Genomic DNA, 13,891 nt, shown 5'->3' with positions numbered 1-13,891 from the left:
GGACTATAGACAAACATAGCTTTTACATGTTTGTACTGTAAGACCGCCTCTCAGAGGGCCCATCAGGACTTCCTGTATAGGGGCCCAGAATTTGGTGCAATGCCCCTGCCTCCACATATCGTATAAATAATCATGGTGGGCTGCCATGGCCAAAAATGCCAGGGCCGATTTTTTGTCCCAGTCCAGCCCTGATCCACACTGAACAAAACACATTTTAACACACTGTAAGAAATAACAACACTGTAACTTATGAACGTTGGGGCCTTTTCTACAATGGTTGCTACTCGCTACTGTCTGCCTTGGAATCAAAACAAACCCTCTAGTTGAGAATGCGCAATACAGAAGCAGACCGCAAACAGACAGGTCTGTCGGCCAATCAAATCGTTCGGTCCAAACGATTTGATTGGTTGAATTTTATATATATTTTTCATAATATTATGAGATTGAAATCATTGTTTGTTTTTACTCCTGGTGAGTCTGTCTTATATTTTAGAGTGTAATTACCTTATTAATACCATTTTAACCTAATCCAAAAAAAGTGTAAAAATGCAACAAAGGTAAGAGTCGCTTTAAGTCATTCTCTGCAGAAATGTATCTAATTTATTGAGCCAATTAAATCATGTGAGAATACGCCACACTATCTCAAGGTGCTTTCATTTAAGTACAATTTGTGTAAAAATGTGATTGTTCTCACTTTATTGTTTCTTATTTAAATGTATTTTCCACATGTCACGCTCCTTCTAGCATATTGATATTGATGTGTGTGCTAGAAACAAAATCCAGTGTTACAGCCCAGGCTAAACCGGTATGTAAACATATCGATAAAGGCCGAGCTACTCATCGGCTTATACTTTGGCTTGGACACCTATTTAAATAATGACCAGCTCATTAGAACACTTGCTACAGTACTACTACATACAAATGCTACCTGTATTTTGGTAGTGATAAGTCTTAGCCTTCATCAATAGCATTGTTGCTAGCTACGGTGCGTCGGTCCAAGCAACTGTGTATAAATACCAGTTTACGGAGCCTAGACAGCTGTTTGTTTTCAGTGCACACACAGTGCCTACAGGAGGCAGATTGCGAGGTTAGATGCACTGCTTTAAACAAAAAGTGATTTTCGCTTGTTTTCAAGCGTTCTGCAGAATCACTGACTCCACCTTTAAGCTGAACTATCGGGATACATGCCATCCTGTTTGTACTCATGCTGTTCCTCTCTTTTGTAGGTCAGCTCTGCAGAGTTGTCCAGAAGACTGGCAGGAGGACCAGTGCACCTTGCTGGACTCTGACCGTCCCCGTCCCCACATAGGTCACCTGGTGGGTCCACACACCCAGTCGTCCCCCTGCGTACACCACCGCCTCAGCCTCATCCCGGACGGCTCGGGCTCCAACTGCACCCTGTCACGCAGCCGCTCTCGGGAGAGCTTCCACAGCATGCGGCGAGCCTCCTCCGTAGACGATATCGAGGCCATGAGGCCCGACTGGAACCGCAGGAACCGGAGAACCAGCATCCGGCAGGGCAGCAGCACGGGTGAGGAATGTGGGAGGAGGAGGAGGAGAAGTAATAAGTACTCAACCCCAGTACTGAAATCAAAGGATGGATATTCCTGGTCAAACATTACTCAACTACAAGTGAAAGTTGCCTAGTCACATTTCTACTCAAGTTAAAGTACCAGAGTATTCAAAGGTACAACTTGTACTTATCTTGATATAGGCAAAGGACTACCATAGGACTTGGGAAATGACACATATGTTGCTCCAATTCTAATGTTATAAAATGACATCTTCATCATCATTCGTCACATAAACTTGCAATCATGACAACGTTCAAAAACTTTTTACACATTTAAAACGTTTATCCTGAGAGAAAAGAAGACATTCTTCAACGTGCTTTCTCAGGTTGGGTGGAGAGTTCCTGAAAGCAGAGATGTAGTTGGTTCGCAGTAAACCTAGTCGTCTAAACGACAAAGAATCATTTCTCATTTCCGTCATCTCAGACATTGACCAGAGACATGGCCACGGCTGCCCTGATATGGTCGTTTATTGTTCTTCAGGTTTCTTCTGTATTCACTTCAAAAACCATGTGAGAGCAGGTACTCTGATTGGTTCCCTTCATTGAATTTTAGGAAAGTAATTAACAGGTGACTCCAAAGCTGTGCTTAGCCTGAAACTAACGAGTAACGATAGGCTTCCTAGAAATGTATTGGAGTCAAAAGCAGTATTTTTTGTCTTTGAAATGGAATGGAGAGAAAGTCATAGTTTTGCTAAAAAGCATCTACAGATGAGACCTCTCTTATTACACCCTTTGATATGTTCTTTACTTCTCGGTCTTCTTTGTGTGTGTTTGCAGGTGCGGTGAACAAGTCCAGCATACTGAACTCCACGTCGGACTCAGACCTCATGCGGTACCGCACCATCTCCAAGATCCCCCAGATCACCCTCAACTTTGTGGACTTCAAAGCCGACCCACTCATCGCCCTGCCCACTGGGGACATGGACCTCATAGCCCCCTGCAAACTCATCGACCGCACGCACCACGTCACGGAGAAAGTCACACAGGTAGGACAGTCCACATGTTTGTGTGTGTGGGTGTGTGTGTGTATGTGTGTTACAACGCAACAGAGTCGACGCTGTGTTATTTGTGAGGGTGAGGGGCCGCTGATAAGTTGTTGTTGTTCTTTGTGTGTGGTCTTGGACATATTTGTAGCTAAGTTATCACATTTCACTTGCACCTGAAATATATCCTTGGGATATGCGTGTTACACCAGAGAGTTCTCTGGCTTGAGCTCTGATGAGAGGATGATGGAGAGTCACATGGCAGCGTTCCAAAGAAGGGTAATTAAACTGGTGTGGGGCGTGTGTGTAGGGGACTTACATTATCCTCACTCTCTCACAAACCTTTTTTCCTCTAACCGACCACCACAAAGTAATCTTGCCACTTCCTAGAGCTAATAATAATACTAATTTATCTTTGTAAAGCATCTTTAAAAACAATAGTTTACAACGTGCTTTGACAGAGGATATAAGCAAATACAAATCAAAATCACATATACATAACGTCAATACAAAATATCTGTACGAACACATAATTGTGATGGGGAACAGGGTGACGCATTTGGTTTGTATCAAGCATAATTTGCAGTAAAGTGCAAACTATATGGGAGCTCTGGAAATGTCACCTTTTATTCTATACTTTTTGGGGATTTGTCCCTTGCTGAGTTTACATGTTGAAAAGTGATTTGTATCTGGCCAACTCTGGGACTTTTTGCCACATGTGCTAATTAAAAGATCGATTAGCGATATGGCAAGTAATTGAGTGGAGGAAAGCTGGAGAGGTGACCACATGTGAGTCCGGAGGGACGAAAAGTCTGCTTTGACGTCAACATCTTACCAAGGTGCTTATTCTGTTGAACCCACATTGAGCCCACAAGTTAAAAATGTCCCTGCGTTCCACTTCCAATCCACATACTTTCCTACTATTTAGTATGCCAGAAAAAGATTTAAGATGTCCCAATACATGCATGTCAATTGTAGTATGCTGAAAATACATAAATGCCCAACTAACTTCAATAGCATTTTGGAGTATTCGTCTTTATTCTTGAAATTTCTCAACATAAAGAAAAAAAAACTTCCTTATCTGATTTTTTTTTCTCTCCTGTGGCCCTAAAACACTTCTGTACTTTATTATGTAGTATAGTAAAAGAAAAAGTATGTGATTTGGAACGCAGGCTGTATCATTGTTATCTAAGGAGACACTTCATGGCCGTAGTTTATAGTATAAGGTCCTTGGTCTACTAAGTATTGGTCCCGAGTATTTTGGCCCTTATTTCTTCATTAGAGGAAGTCGTTTTCCAGGGGAGCAGGGTAATTATGTTCCAGAAGATTATCCTGCCTTGTTTGAGAGTGTGCTGGCTCTTTTAACATGTCTTTGTGACATGACCAAAGATACAAGAGGTTCTAGATGTTGCTCTCATTATCTCAAATCTAGTGTCGGAGGAGGTGCATGACTCTGTTGTTCACGCTCCACTTTTTTCTACTTTTTTTTTTTTCTTTAATAGCAGCTACTTCAAACTTTCTGTATGTGCGTGGCGTGCATGAATATGTATGTCTCAGACTGATTGCCAATTTGATGTCTCGTCAGTCTGTGCTCTCTGTATATTTTCCCGTCTATGATCAAAGCCCATATCTCCTGTGGGATTCATATGTAAGCTGATGAACATCAACTGGAAACAATTATGGCAACAATTAGGCCATAAACTTAAAAAGCTTAAATCCGGTGTGCTCGGGTGGCGTAGTGGATAGAGCGATAACGATGTCTCTTTAAACAGACAGGATGTTGTTTTACTTGATTTATTGGTCCAGATGAACGGTGCACTTTGAACCCCCTTTAAAACATCATATCCTACCATTTATCACAACGTTTGACAAATGACCTTAAAATGAAGATACTGTAAAAAAAAAACTGTTGTCAGTTTCTTATTACATTTTTGGTTTTGTATGTCACTATGTGCTATCAGATTGTTCGTATTTAATCCAAAAAATGCATAGCCTGTCTGTAGGAATGTCACAGTAATAATAATTAATTTCATTAAAAAACGACAACATTAACAAGACAAATGTGCAATGAAGAAAACAGAGGAATTACTTGGATGAAAGCCGGTGAGGAGTAACAATTAGACCGAGTATGCCAGTTTAGAAAGACTTGTGATCGGCAGAGGCCCTCACATACTATTATACTCATACTGTATGCATGTATGATTACTATGCATACTTCATGGAAAAACACCTAGGTTGGAACACTGAATGACTCCAAATGACTTGCTGTTGATAACTTGAACAATGCAATGTAGTGAATGTTATTTTCAAGTGGAGGTTTTATCTAGCAAGAAAATGACATGTGTTGTTTGTCTCATGCTAGATTGTCGCTAATGCTAACAGGAATCCAGTGAGTTATCAACCTGCTGTTTGTGTCCCTTTCTCATATTTGGAAACTAGCGTTGGGAGTTAAAAGGAACACAGACTGGAAAAGCTTAAGTTAAGCTCTCTGATAGGACGGTTAGCCTACATGGAGTTACTAGAGAGGCATAGGGAATGATCTATTCTTCCATATTGTGCCAGGGAGACACCACGCTCTATTTTTGTCTCCCAGTAAGAATGGGAACACCGGCAGAGAATTATCCAAAGCTGATGACGCAACGCAACATCAATCTAATGCAATCACGCTGCGAAACGGAAAGGTCAAAACGTACTGTACCCTCGGTGGATTTAAGTGTGTATGCGTTTGCATTTGCATTAAAACCATGGTACATACTGCAGTTATGTTAGAGTGCAGATGGAGTACCAGCTGTGTCTCCAAATACAATGCACTGTTCTACAGAGACAGTGATGGGAAATGACAGAATGAGCTGCACTTTCACTGCAAACATCTGTCATCCATTCAACAACATAAATAAATGTCTATGCCAATGTGTAATGAATAATCTTACTGTGGGCTTTTCCTGCACAGCATGACATTTGTTTTGTAACATGATATTGGACATTTGGGGGAACGAGAATGAAGGGTATATGTCATGAGTTCATAACATCCCAAACCTATACAGCTGGTGTCAGTTATCACTGCTGTTTGGACTACAAAGAAATAAATGATCACTACATTCTAAGATCTGTGTGGTTAGACTCAAAACCTTTTCTTAGTGCGTGATCTGGCGTTGCTATATATCTGAGAAAAAAACAGTTCAGTGGATGTATGGTGAGAGCACCTTGCATTACCAGCCCACGCCTCAAGATGGCAGCACCACATAGGGAAGTACTATATACAGGCATCAGCCAATCCCTCACAGGAGCAGAGAGGAAGATGTTGAAAGGCAAACAAGGCTGAATTATTCAAGTGTTCCATAAAACATTTGACACCCTTAATGAGAAGACTTGCTAAGTTTCTCGCTGTGCTTTCAGAAGGTATTCTGGCTCTGTCCCCATTTTCCATTTTTCTTTTGCCTCCTACACATCTTCACACTGGCTTTATGAAAGCTGACTTCTGTTGCTCTGTGCACAGACATATGGCTAGAATGTATTGAATCTGCTCATCACTAATTTAATCAATGGATGAACCCCCTTCTTTCTTTCAGTCTTCTCTTGCCTTTATGTGAGCTTTTTTATGAGTGCAAGTGAACTGTGATTGACACATCACCAACTGATAGATAGATAGATAGATAGATAGATAGATAGATAGATAGATAGATAGATAGATAGATAGATAGATAGATAGATAGATAGATAGATAGACAGACAGATAGATAGATAGATAGATAGATAGATAGATAGATGGATGGGTGTGTGGGTGATGGATGGATGAATGGATGAATGGATGGATGGCAAGAAAAAGGAAGGTCTTGCTGAGTGTTTGGAGAGGCATGAAGGGTTGATCAGTGAACAGTGTGGAGATTAGCTGGGATCACGCCTCACAGCACATTTTGGGTAGCTCACGGATCCCCACGATAGTGAACATCAGAGCTCCTATGACCATGCTCATGTTCTGTATAGGGGACACTTGATTAGCTGCATAACTCCATCTATACACTCCACACACACACACACACACACACACACACACTCGCTCATCCCTGCCCTCATACAATATTGTAAAAACACACCCAGCTCCATACATGGCTGTTCCCACAGAAATGTGAACATGTACTATAAGTACAGTGGGGCAAAATCACTTACAACACTCTGACGTTCTCTCACTCACAAGCCTATACACACACACACACACACACACACACACACACACACACACACACACTCTGCACTGAAGCAGTTTATCCCAACCAACTCTACCGTGGGATCCAATGGAGCAGTGGATGGCACACAGCGAGCCCAGCGGCAAAGCGGTAGGAACCGGAGTCTCACATTTCCTTAAATTCTCAACAGGATACGACTGCAGCTTTGTGTTGGAAGTTTGAGTTGTGTTATGAAGGTCTGTGCATTGACTGCTATCGGTGGAGCTGTAGGTGCTGTGGTCTTATGTGGTTGGTCTTGGATGGATCACTGCAATCTTATAACAAAAGTGGTTTTAGGAAGGTGTCACATGCACAAGTGTTAACGGAGTATATTTCATGCTGTTATTATACCAAAATGTTTTGTTCACCTCATTTAAGTGTTAAAAAAAAGTGTAGATGTCAAACAGAAGACTTGGAAACTGGTTTAGTGGAGAACTAGACACAGATATTTCACATAACTTTGATGTTCCACATTGATCGATCATTGTTGGACTGTAATTGATCAAATATAATATAATGTTTATTTTTTTGGTTGTCACCAAGTATTTTAAAATAAGGTTACAATACCAAAATCTGCTAATTCTTGGGATTATCTTGCAGACATTTAATAGGATCTGGAAGAGTGATGAAAGAGTGACGTTCTGTAGAGCAGCTACTCGGGGACTCTTTGTTGTCGTTTTCCTATATGATGTAATTGAGGAGTCAGACTGTCAGGCTGGCTGGAATCCCGCTGGTCTCAATGATCTCTGTGTGTCACATGTCGACACAACGCTCCACTTCATAATGAGAAACAGAACACGAGCACTGGTGAACTTTGTGATATTAATTAAGAAGAGAAGGCTTTTACATGCCAGAGGAAGTTTGATTCAGTTGATCAGTTGACCACACCCTGATGGAAGTATTGTGAATGGGAGGTGCCAAAAATGATCTTACATTGTATTTATTTGGTTAGCTTTTCTAAACCAGTGCATCCCTCTCCGCACCCTTTACTGTGGCACACTAACTGTTTTCCTGCCCTGGGTTTCATGATGACAAACACTCACATTGATAATCCAAAATGCCTTCTTTTTTCTGATGATAATGGTTTAAAATGGTACTTTTCCTCTTACATTCACCACATGCAACCGCTGCCACTTGTGTGTGCATATAGGGTACAGGCACTCAGAGCCACTTAGCAAAAAAAGACTTGACATGCCATTATAGAATGACATTACAGACTTACATTGCATCAAATGGAATGTAGGTTTTGTATATTTCTTTAATGAAGCTGGCTTACAGGAAATGAGTGGGGGAGATCTCTGTGGAGAAGGGGACGTGAATTGTGTTGCTTGTTTGACGGTGTGTGCATTTGGGCTTATGTATGCATCCTCTTCTGTCATGCCAGAGTGCAGTGTGTGTGTGTGTGTGTGTGTGTGTGTGTGTGTGTGTGTGTGTGTGTGTGTGTGTATGGTGTGTGTGTATACTAAAACACCATGTGCCTTCATGGGCATCTTTGACATTCCTCCACTTTACAGAGACGTTGCTTACAAGGATTAGGGGAAGCTACAGTCTCCAAATCTCTCTGTTGACTTTACTATGTTCCATGTGATGCCGCTGTAGTCCGGTGATACATCATAGTAGTTCCTGCATATTTCATGCCATTGAGAAGGACATCTTTTATTACTTTGACATACAGTACATGAAACTTGTTACAGTATATTCATGTAATCGGTCCTCAAGGGCTTTTCCTCTTACTACAAACAGCATGGCTCTCAAAGGGAGTAATACATATTCTATGCTTAAGCAACTGGGCTTCTTTGACAACACCTATGCACATATACTGTATATTTGTATATACAGTAAATCTATATCATTAGCCACATAGCATCATTTCCTAAATCATATTTACTCTACTCTTCTTTTACTCTACATCTACTCTATTCTGCATCTACTCTACTCTACATCTACTTTACCCTACTCTATAACCCTTAAAATATGACTTAGGCAATTATGCTATTAGGCTAACGAACAGTAGATGTGGAGTAGAGTAGATGTAGAATAGAGTAGATGTAGAGTAAAAGTAGAGTAGAGTAAATATGATTTAGGCAATTATGCTATGAGGCTAACAATATGGGTATCTTACTAGAACTGACCCTGCCAAGACATTTTTTTCTCTGTCCCTAATGTTGCCCTGTTGTCCACTTTCATAGCTCATAGTTTCTTCTAATCTGCACTAGGGCTGGGTATCGTCAAGGACTTCGCGATACGATACGTATCACGATACACTGGTCACGATACGATATATCACGATATATTGCGTATCTTGATATATCACGATATATTGCGATATTCCATAAACAAGTTGCCTTGTCAAACATAACAGCACACTATATTGATAATTGCACAGACAAATGAAGTCAAAACTATTTCATTCACAACTTCCTTTACTATTTTCTTCCTTTTTTTTTGGTTTTGGCAAATGATCAAACACTGCTGCAGCTGCCATAACATCAAAATAACAAATGCAATTCACTCTTGTACTAACTGTACCGGACACAATGAAAATGAAACACAGTGCATCTTAAGTATTCTTATAAACAAAACTGATTTAACTTCAATAGTCAGTATCCTAGAGGCTCAGGCCTGACAGCAGACATGGGTTTGAATCTGACCCGTGGTTGTTCTCTGCATTTCTTTCCCTCTCTGCCCCATTTCATATATGTGTCTCTGCACTGTCAATAAAGCCTTGAAAAGCAAAAAATAAATAAAAAATAAAATCATAAGAAATGAATAAAAAAATAAGTAGTTATAAAAATTGATACTGATATCGCGAAACTAAGTATTGCGATATATCGATATTTCGATTTTTTGACACAGCCCTAATCTGCACACACATGTCTCACATTCAGATGATGCATTCTTTCACGTGGGCACACTGAGGTTGCTGGTGTCTCTTGGTTAAGTAGTAACCACTCAAAACCTTGTCGCAGAGCGCTTGCCTAGTTCACTTCAGATGTGTCAGTCAGTGCGTTTCCATGGCACAACTAGATTGGATTATCACATATATCGAACAAGACACTCGAACGGACCGTGTCACTTGTCTGAGTATACATGGCCTTTCAGAAATCGGATAAATGTCCGATGCATGGCTGTCTCCACTATGCTAGGTGGCGCTGTAGCCCTTTCAACCATGCTTTCAACAAGTGGTTTTAGAGCCACGTCCGGTTCTCTTCCGTCAATAACCCATGGTGTAGCATATCACGCGCAGGCACACAAGCACAGAACGAGAAGTCCGATATGCGATGTCCGATCCCTGTATACATGCAGAGAGAAAGCCGACAATGAACGAGTTATCTAGGTGTTCTTATCCGACTTCTCTTGTCCGTTATTGTGCCGATTTGTGTCCGAAGTAGATCGGATAAAGGTGTTTACATGCAGTCCTGTTGAGGTCTTATTCGTTTAGTTATCCGATTATGAGTCTGCATGTAAACGCACTGAGTGAGTGGAAGACTGGTACGCTACAAACCAGAGCGATCTCACAGTTAAACCATGATTATGCATAGGGGAGAACAGCCACACACTTGAAAAGCATGTTTTGTGAGAAGATTAAAAGTATAACGGGGACTTTGATGAGAGTTCATCTCCCTCTCATACCACTGCTTCATTCATGCTCGTTAGTGCATAGCCTAGTGAAACATGCAGCCCCTCTTCTTCCATTGATTGAATCCCCTACCAGTCCAAGTTCTGACGATACATGTTTGCATAGGGCTATGAGTATGCATGAGCTCTCTGAATAGTGTATGACGTGAATGATTCAAAAGCAGGTATTTTTAGTAGGAGTCACATGTTTTTTTCGCTGAGAGAGCGGGCTCTAATGTGACTGTGGTTGTCCCGGTTACGTGGGGCACCTCCGGCAAAGTCCCATAGCCGGGGTTGTGCTCGTTAAATAGGGACACAAATTAATATGAGGGCTTTTATTGTCTCTAAAAGAAGAGTGTTACTCACTCTACCTGGAGGGGACTTCTTTATCCAGCCATGTGTGTCTCTGATAGCCTATGGTAGGTTTCAAAGACATATGATGGAGTTCATTGGTTCTTTGATTACTCCTCTTTGTGTCACTGCCTCCAGGTTGAATGACACCGTAGTATTGTAGGCATTTGATGTGTCCGGAAAGCAAATAAAGAGACAAACATGAATTGAACATAAATCCAAATTGCAGCACAGTAAAAAAAGTGCCTGCTGTAATGCATACTGGAAAAACCTCTATGCTCAATAAATAAACAAAGATAAATAACGTTGATGGCAAGACTACCGGGGTGATAGGATTTATTTGGCGGTCATATCATCCATAGCTCAGCAACCCATCTTCCTGTTGGCTACCCTGAGGAAGTGTTAACTTTTTTTCCCCATTGAAATTGCCCTAGTCCCTTTTTAATTTAGGAGGGTTTAAAAGTGTGGCTATATGGTAATATTTAGGTGAGCAATGTGATGTGTGGAGTCTGTCAGTTAAATGGGCTGGAATGGAGGGGTAGTCTGGGAGCTTGTGACGCACTGAACCTGCAGGACTGTAATTTAGCCTGGCGCTCAGTGACTCTGCCTCAATACCTCCAGTTGATTGAGTGCTTCCTCCATGTGAGGTCAATGACCCACAAAGAGGGGAAGCACTTTGTCTTGAAGAAATGTGTATCTCCCAAAAGACTGTGTTCAAATGGTACTACGTAGTTTATATGGGGTGTGTTAGGTTAGGTTACAGTATAGATCACATATGTACAGTGCCTTGCAAAAGTATTCATACCCCTTGAAATTTTCGACATTTAGTCACGTTATAACCACACACGTACATTTATTTTATTGAGATTTTATGTGATAGACCAACACACGGTGGCGCATAATTGTGAAGTGGAATGAAAATTAAACATGGTTTTACATTTTTTTTATAAATAAAAAACTGAAAAGTGTGGCGTGCAAAAGTATTCAGCCCCCTGAGTCAATGCTTTGTAGAACCACCTATCGCTGCTATTACAGCTGCAAATCTATTGGAGTATTTCTCTACCAGCTTTGCCCATCAACAGACTGAAATTTTTGCCCATTCTTCTTTGCAAAATAGCTTGAGGTTCAGATTTAGCATCAAATTGGATGGAGAGCGTCTGTGAACAGCAATTTTCAAGTCTTTCCAGAGATTCTCAATTGTATTGAGGTCTGGACTTTGACTGGACCATTCTAACACATGACTATGCTTTGATTTAAACCATTCCATAGTAGATATGGCTGTATTTTAGGCTAGTTGTCCCTCTGGGAGGTGAACCTCCACCCCAGTCTCAAGTCTTTTGCAGACTCTAACAGGTTTTCTGTCCTGTATTTGGCTCCATCCATCTTCCCATCAACTTGAAGTTTTTGCAAGTTTGGTCTCATCTGAATATGCTGTGTCCCCCGCATGGCTTGTGGCAGGTGTTGGAGGAAGGTGCCCTGGTCAGATGAGACCAAAATTGAAGTTTTTGGCCTTAACACAAAGTGCAATGTGTGGCAGAAAACTAACACTGCACGTCACTCTGAACACACCATCCCCACCGTGAAACATGGTGGTGGCAGCATCATGCTGTTGGGGTCCTGTTCTTCAGCAGGGATAGGGAAGCTGGTTAGAGATGATGGGAAGAAGGATGGAGCCGAATACAGGGCAGAAAAACCTGTTAGAGTCTGCAAAAGACTTGAGACTGGGGTGGAGGTTCACCTTCCAGAAGGTTAAATACCCTAAACATACAGCCAGATCTACTATGGAATGGTTCAAATCAAAGCATAGTCATGTGTTAGAATGGCACAGTCAAAGTCCAGACCTCAATACAATTGAGAATATCTGGAAAGACTTGAAAATTGCTGTTGACAGATGCTCTCCATCCAATCTGATGCTGAATCTGAAGCTTGAGCTATTTTGCAAAGAAGAATGGGCAAAAATATCAGTCTCTAGATGGGCACAGCTGGCGGAGACATACCCCAATAGACTTGCAGCTGTAATAGCAGCGATAGGTGGTTCTACAACGTATTGACTCAGGTGGGCTAAATACTTATGCACGCCACACTTTTCAGTTTTTTATTTAAAAAAAATAAATGTAAAACCATGTTTCATTTTCATTCCACTTCACACTGATGCACCACTGTGTGTTGGTCAATCACATGAAATCCCAATAAAATAAATGTACGTGCGTGGCTTTAATGTGACAAAATGTGGAAAATTCCAAGGGGTATGAATACTTTTGCAAGGCACTGTACATACTATAGTGATAATTATAGTATTGCAGCCCTGTATTGTGTATATTCCACACAGATACCCTTAGTGAAAAGCAAAACATTTAAAATGGCCTCCAAAGACACATTTGTTCAGCTATTGGATACTTCAGGCTCTACTTTTTGGCTCTACTCCTGAAAACTGCTTCAGTTTATTTTCCAAGGCAAACCTAGTAATTGTTATGTACCTTATAATGTATTAGTTAATGTACACGTTAAAATAAATACCTTCATATCCTTTAACAAATTTAGCCATATTATCTTAAATCTGCCCAACTCTACCTGTAACTGTTTTAATTAGGCTTAATTGTACTTTCAACCATTTCATTTTAATTGCAGCCATTCTACATCGCTGTCTAAATGTTTCAAGTATTTTGTATCTTTATCAGTGCATTTGATGTATTTGCGTTGTATATTGTCTATGTCTATGTATTTTTGTTTTTGCTTTGCATTTGTTTGACTCGACATCATTGCAAATGAGTTGCACCCCCCAATTGTTCTCGAGTATAAATAAAGGTTTAATGAAATAGTTCTGAAATCTAAAGCTTCACCAGAGGAACTTCAGCACTTTCAGTCAAATTATTTGTTGTTGTTTTTGTTATTAGTCCAAAGGAGACAAAGTGTTGCTGAGGAGCAGTCCATTTACATAATGCCTACCAAATTGCCATAATCATTCTTGGGTCTGCATCCGATGTGATTATCAGCATATTGGATAATATGCTGAAGTCGGGGGACATTTCATTCAGTCTAGATGTTCATTAGTTTAAACCTGAGCAGCACTTTAAACTGAATCAGCCAATGTTCTGGCATTGATAGAGCTAATATGAATATATTAAGCTACGGTAAGCTTCAGT

General features: G+C 40.7%; 1 protein-coding gene across 1 annotated transcript in view; it reads left to right on the top strand.

The window, feature by feature from the left end:
• Positions 1-13,891, top strand: part of kcnh2b (potassium voltage-gated channel, subfamily H (eag-related), member 2b) — a gene marked incomplete at both ends in the record, with an annotated part of 270,387 nt that overhangs the window by 143,619 nt on the left and 112,877 nt on the right. The window contains 2 exons of the mRNA XM_080050579.1: positions 1,227-1,531; positions 2,351-2,559. Coding sequence (XP_079906705.1) covers positions 1,227-1,531; positions 2,351-2,559 — 514 coding nt within the window. The remainder of the gene's footprint in view (positions 1-1,226; positions 1,532-2,350; positions 2,560-13,891) is intronic.

This window comes from Ammodytes marinus (genome assembly GCF_949987685.1).
Source record: "Ammodytes marinus genome assembly, chromosome: 21".
Taxonomy (NCBI): domain Eukaryota; kingdom Metazoa; phylum Chordata; class Actinopteri; order Uranoscopiformes; family Ammodytidae; genus Ammodytes; species Ammodytes marinus.
Note: the sequence above shows the minus strand (reverse complement) of the source record. Positions and strands in the feature narration are given on the sequence as shown.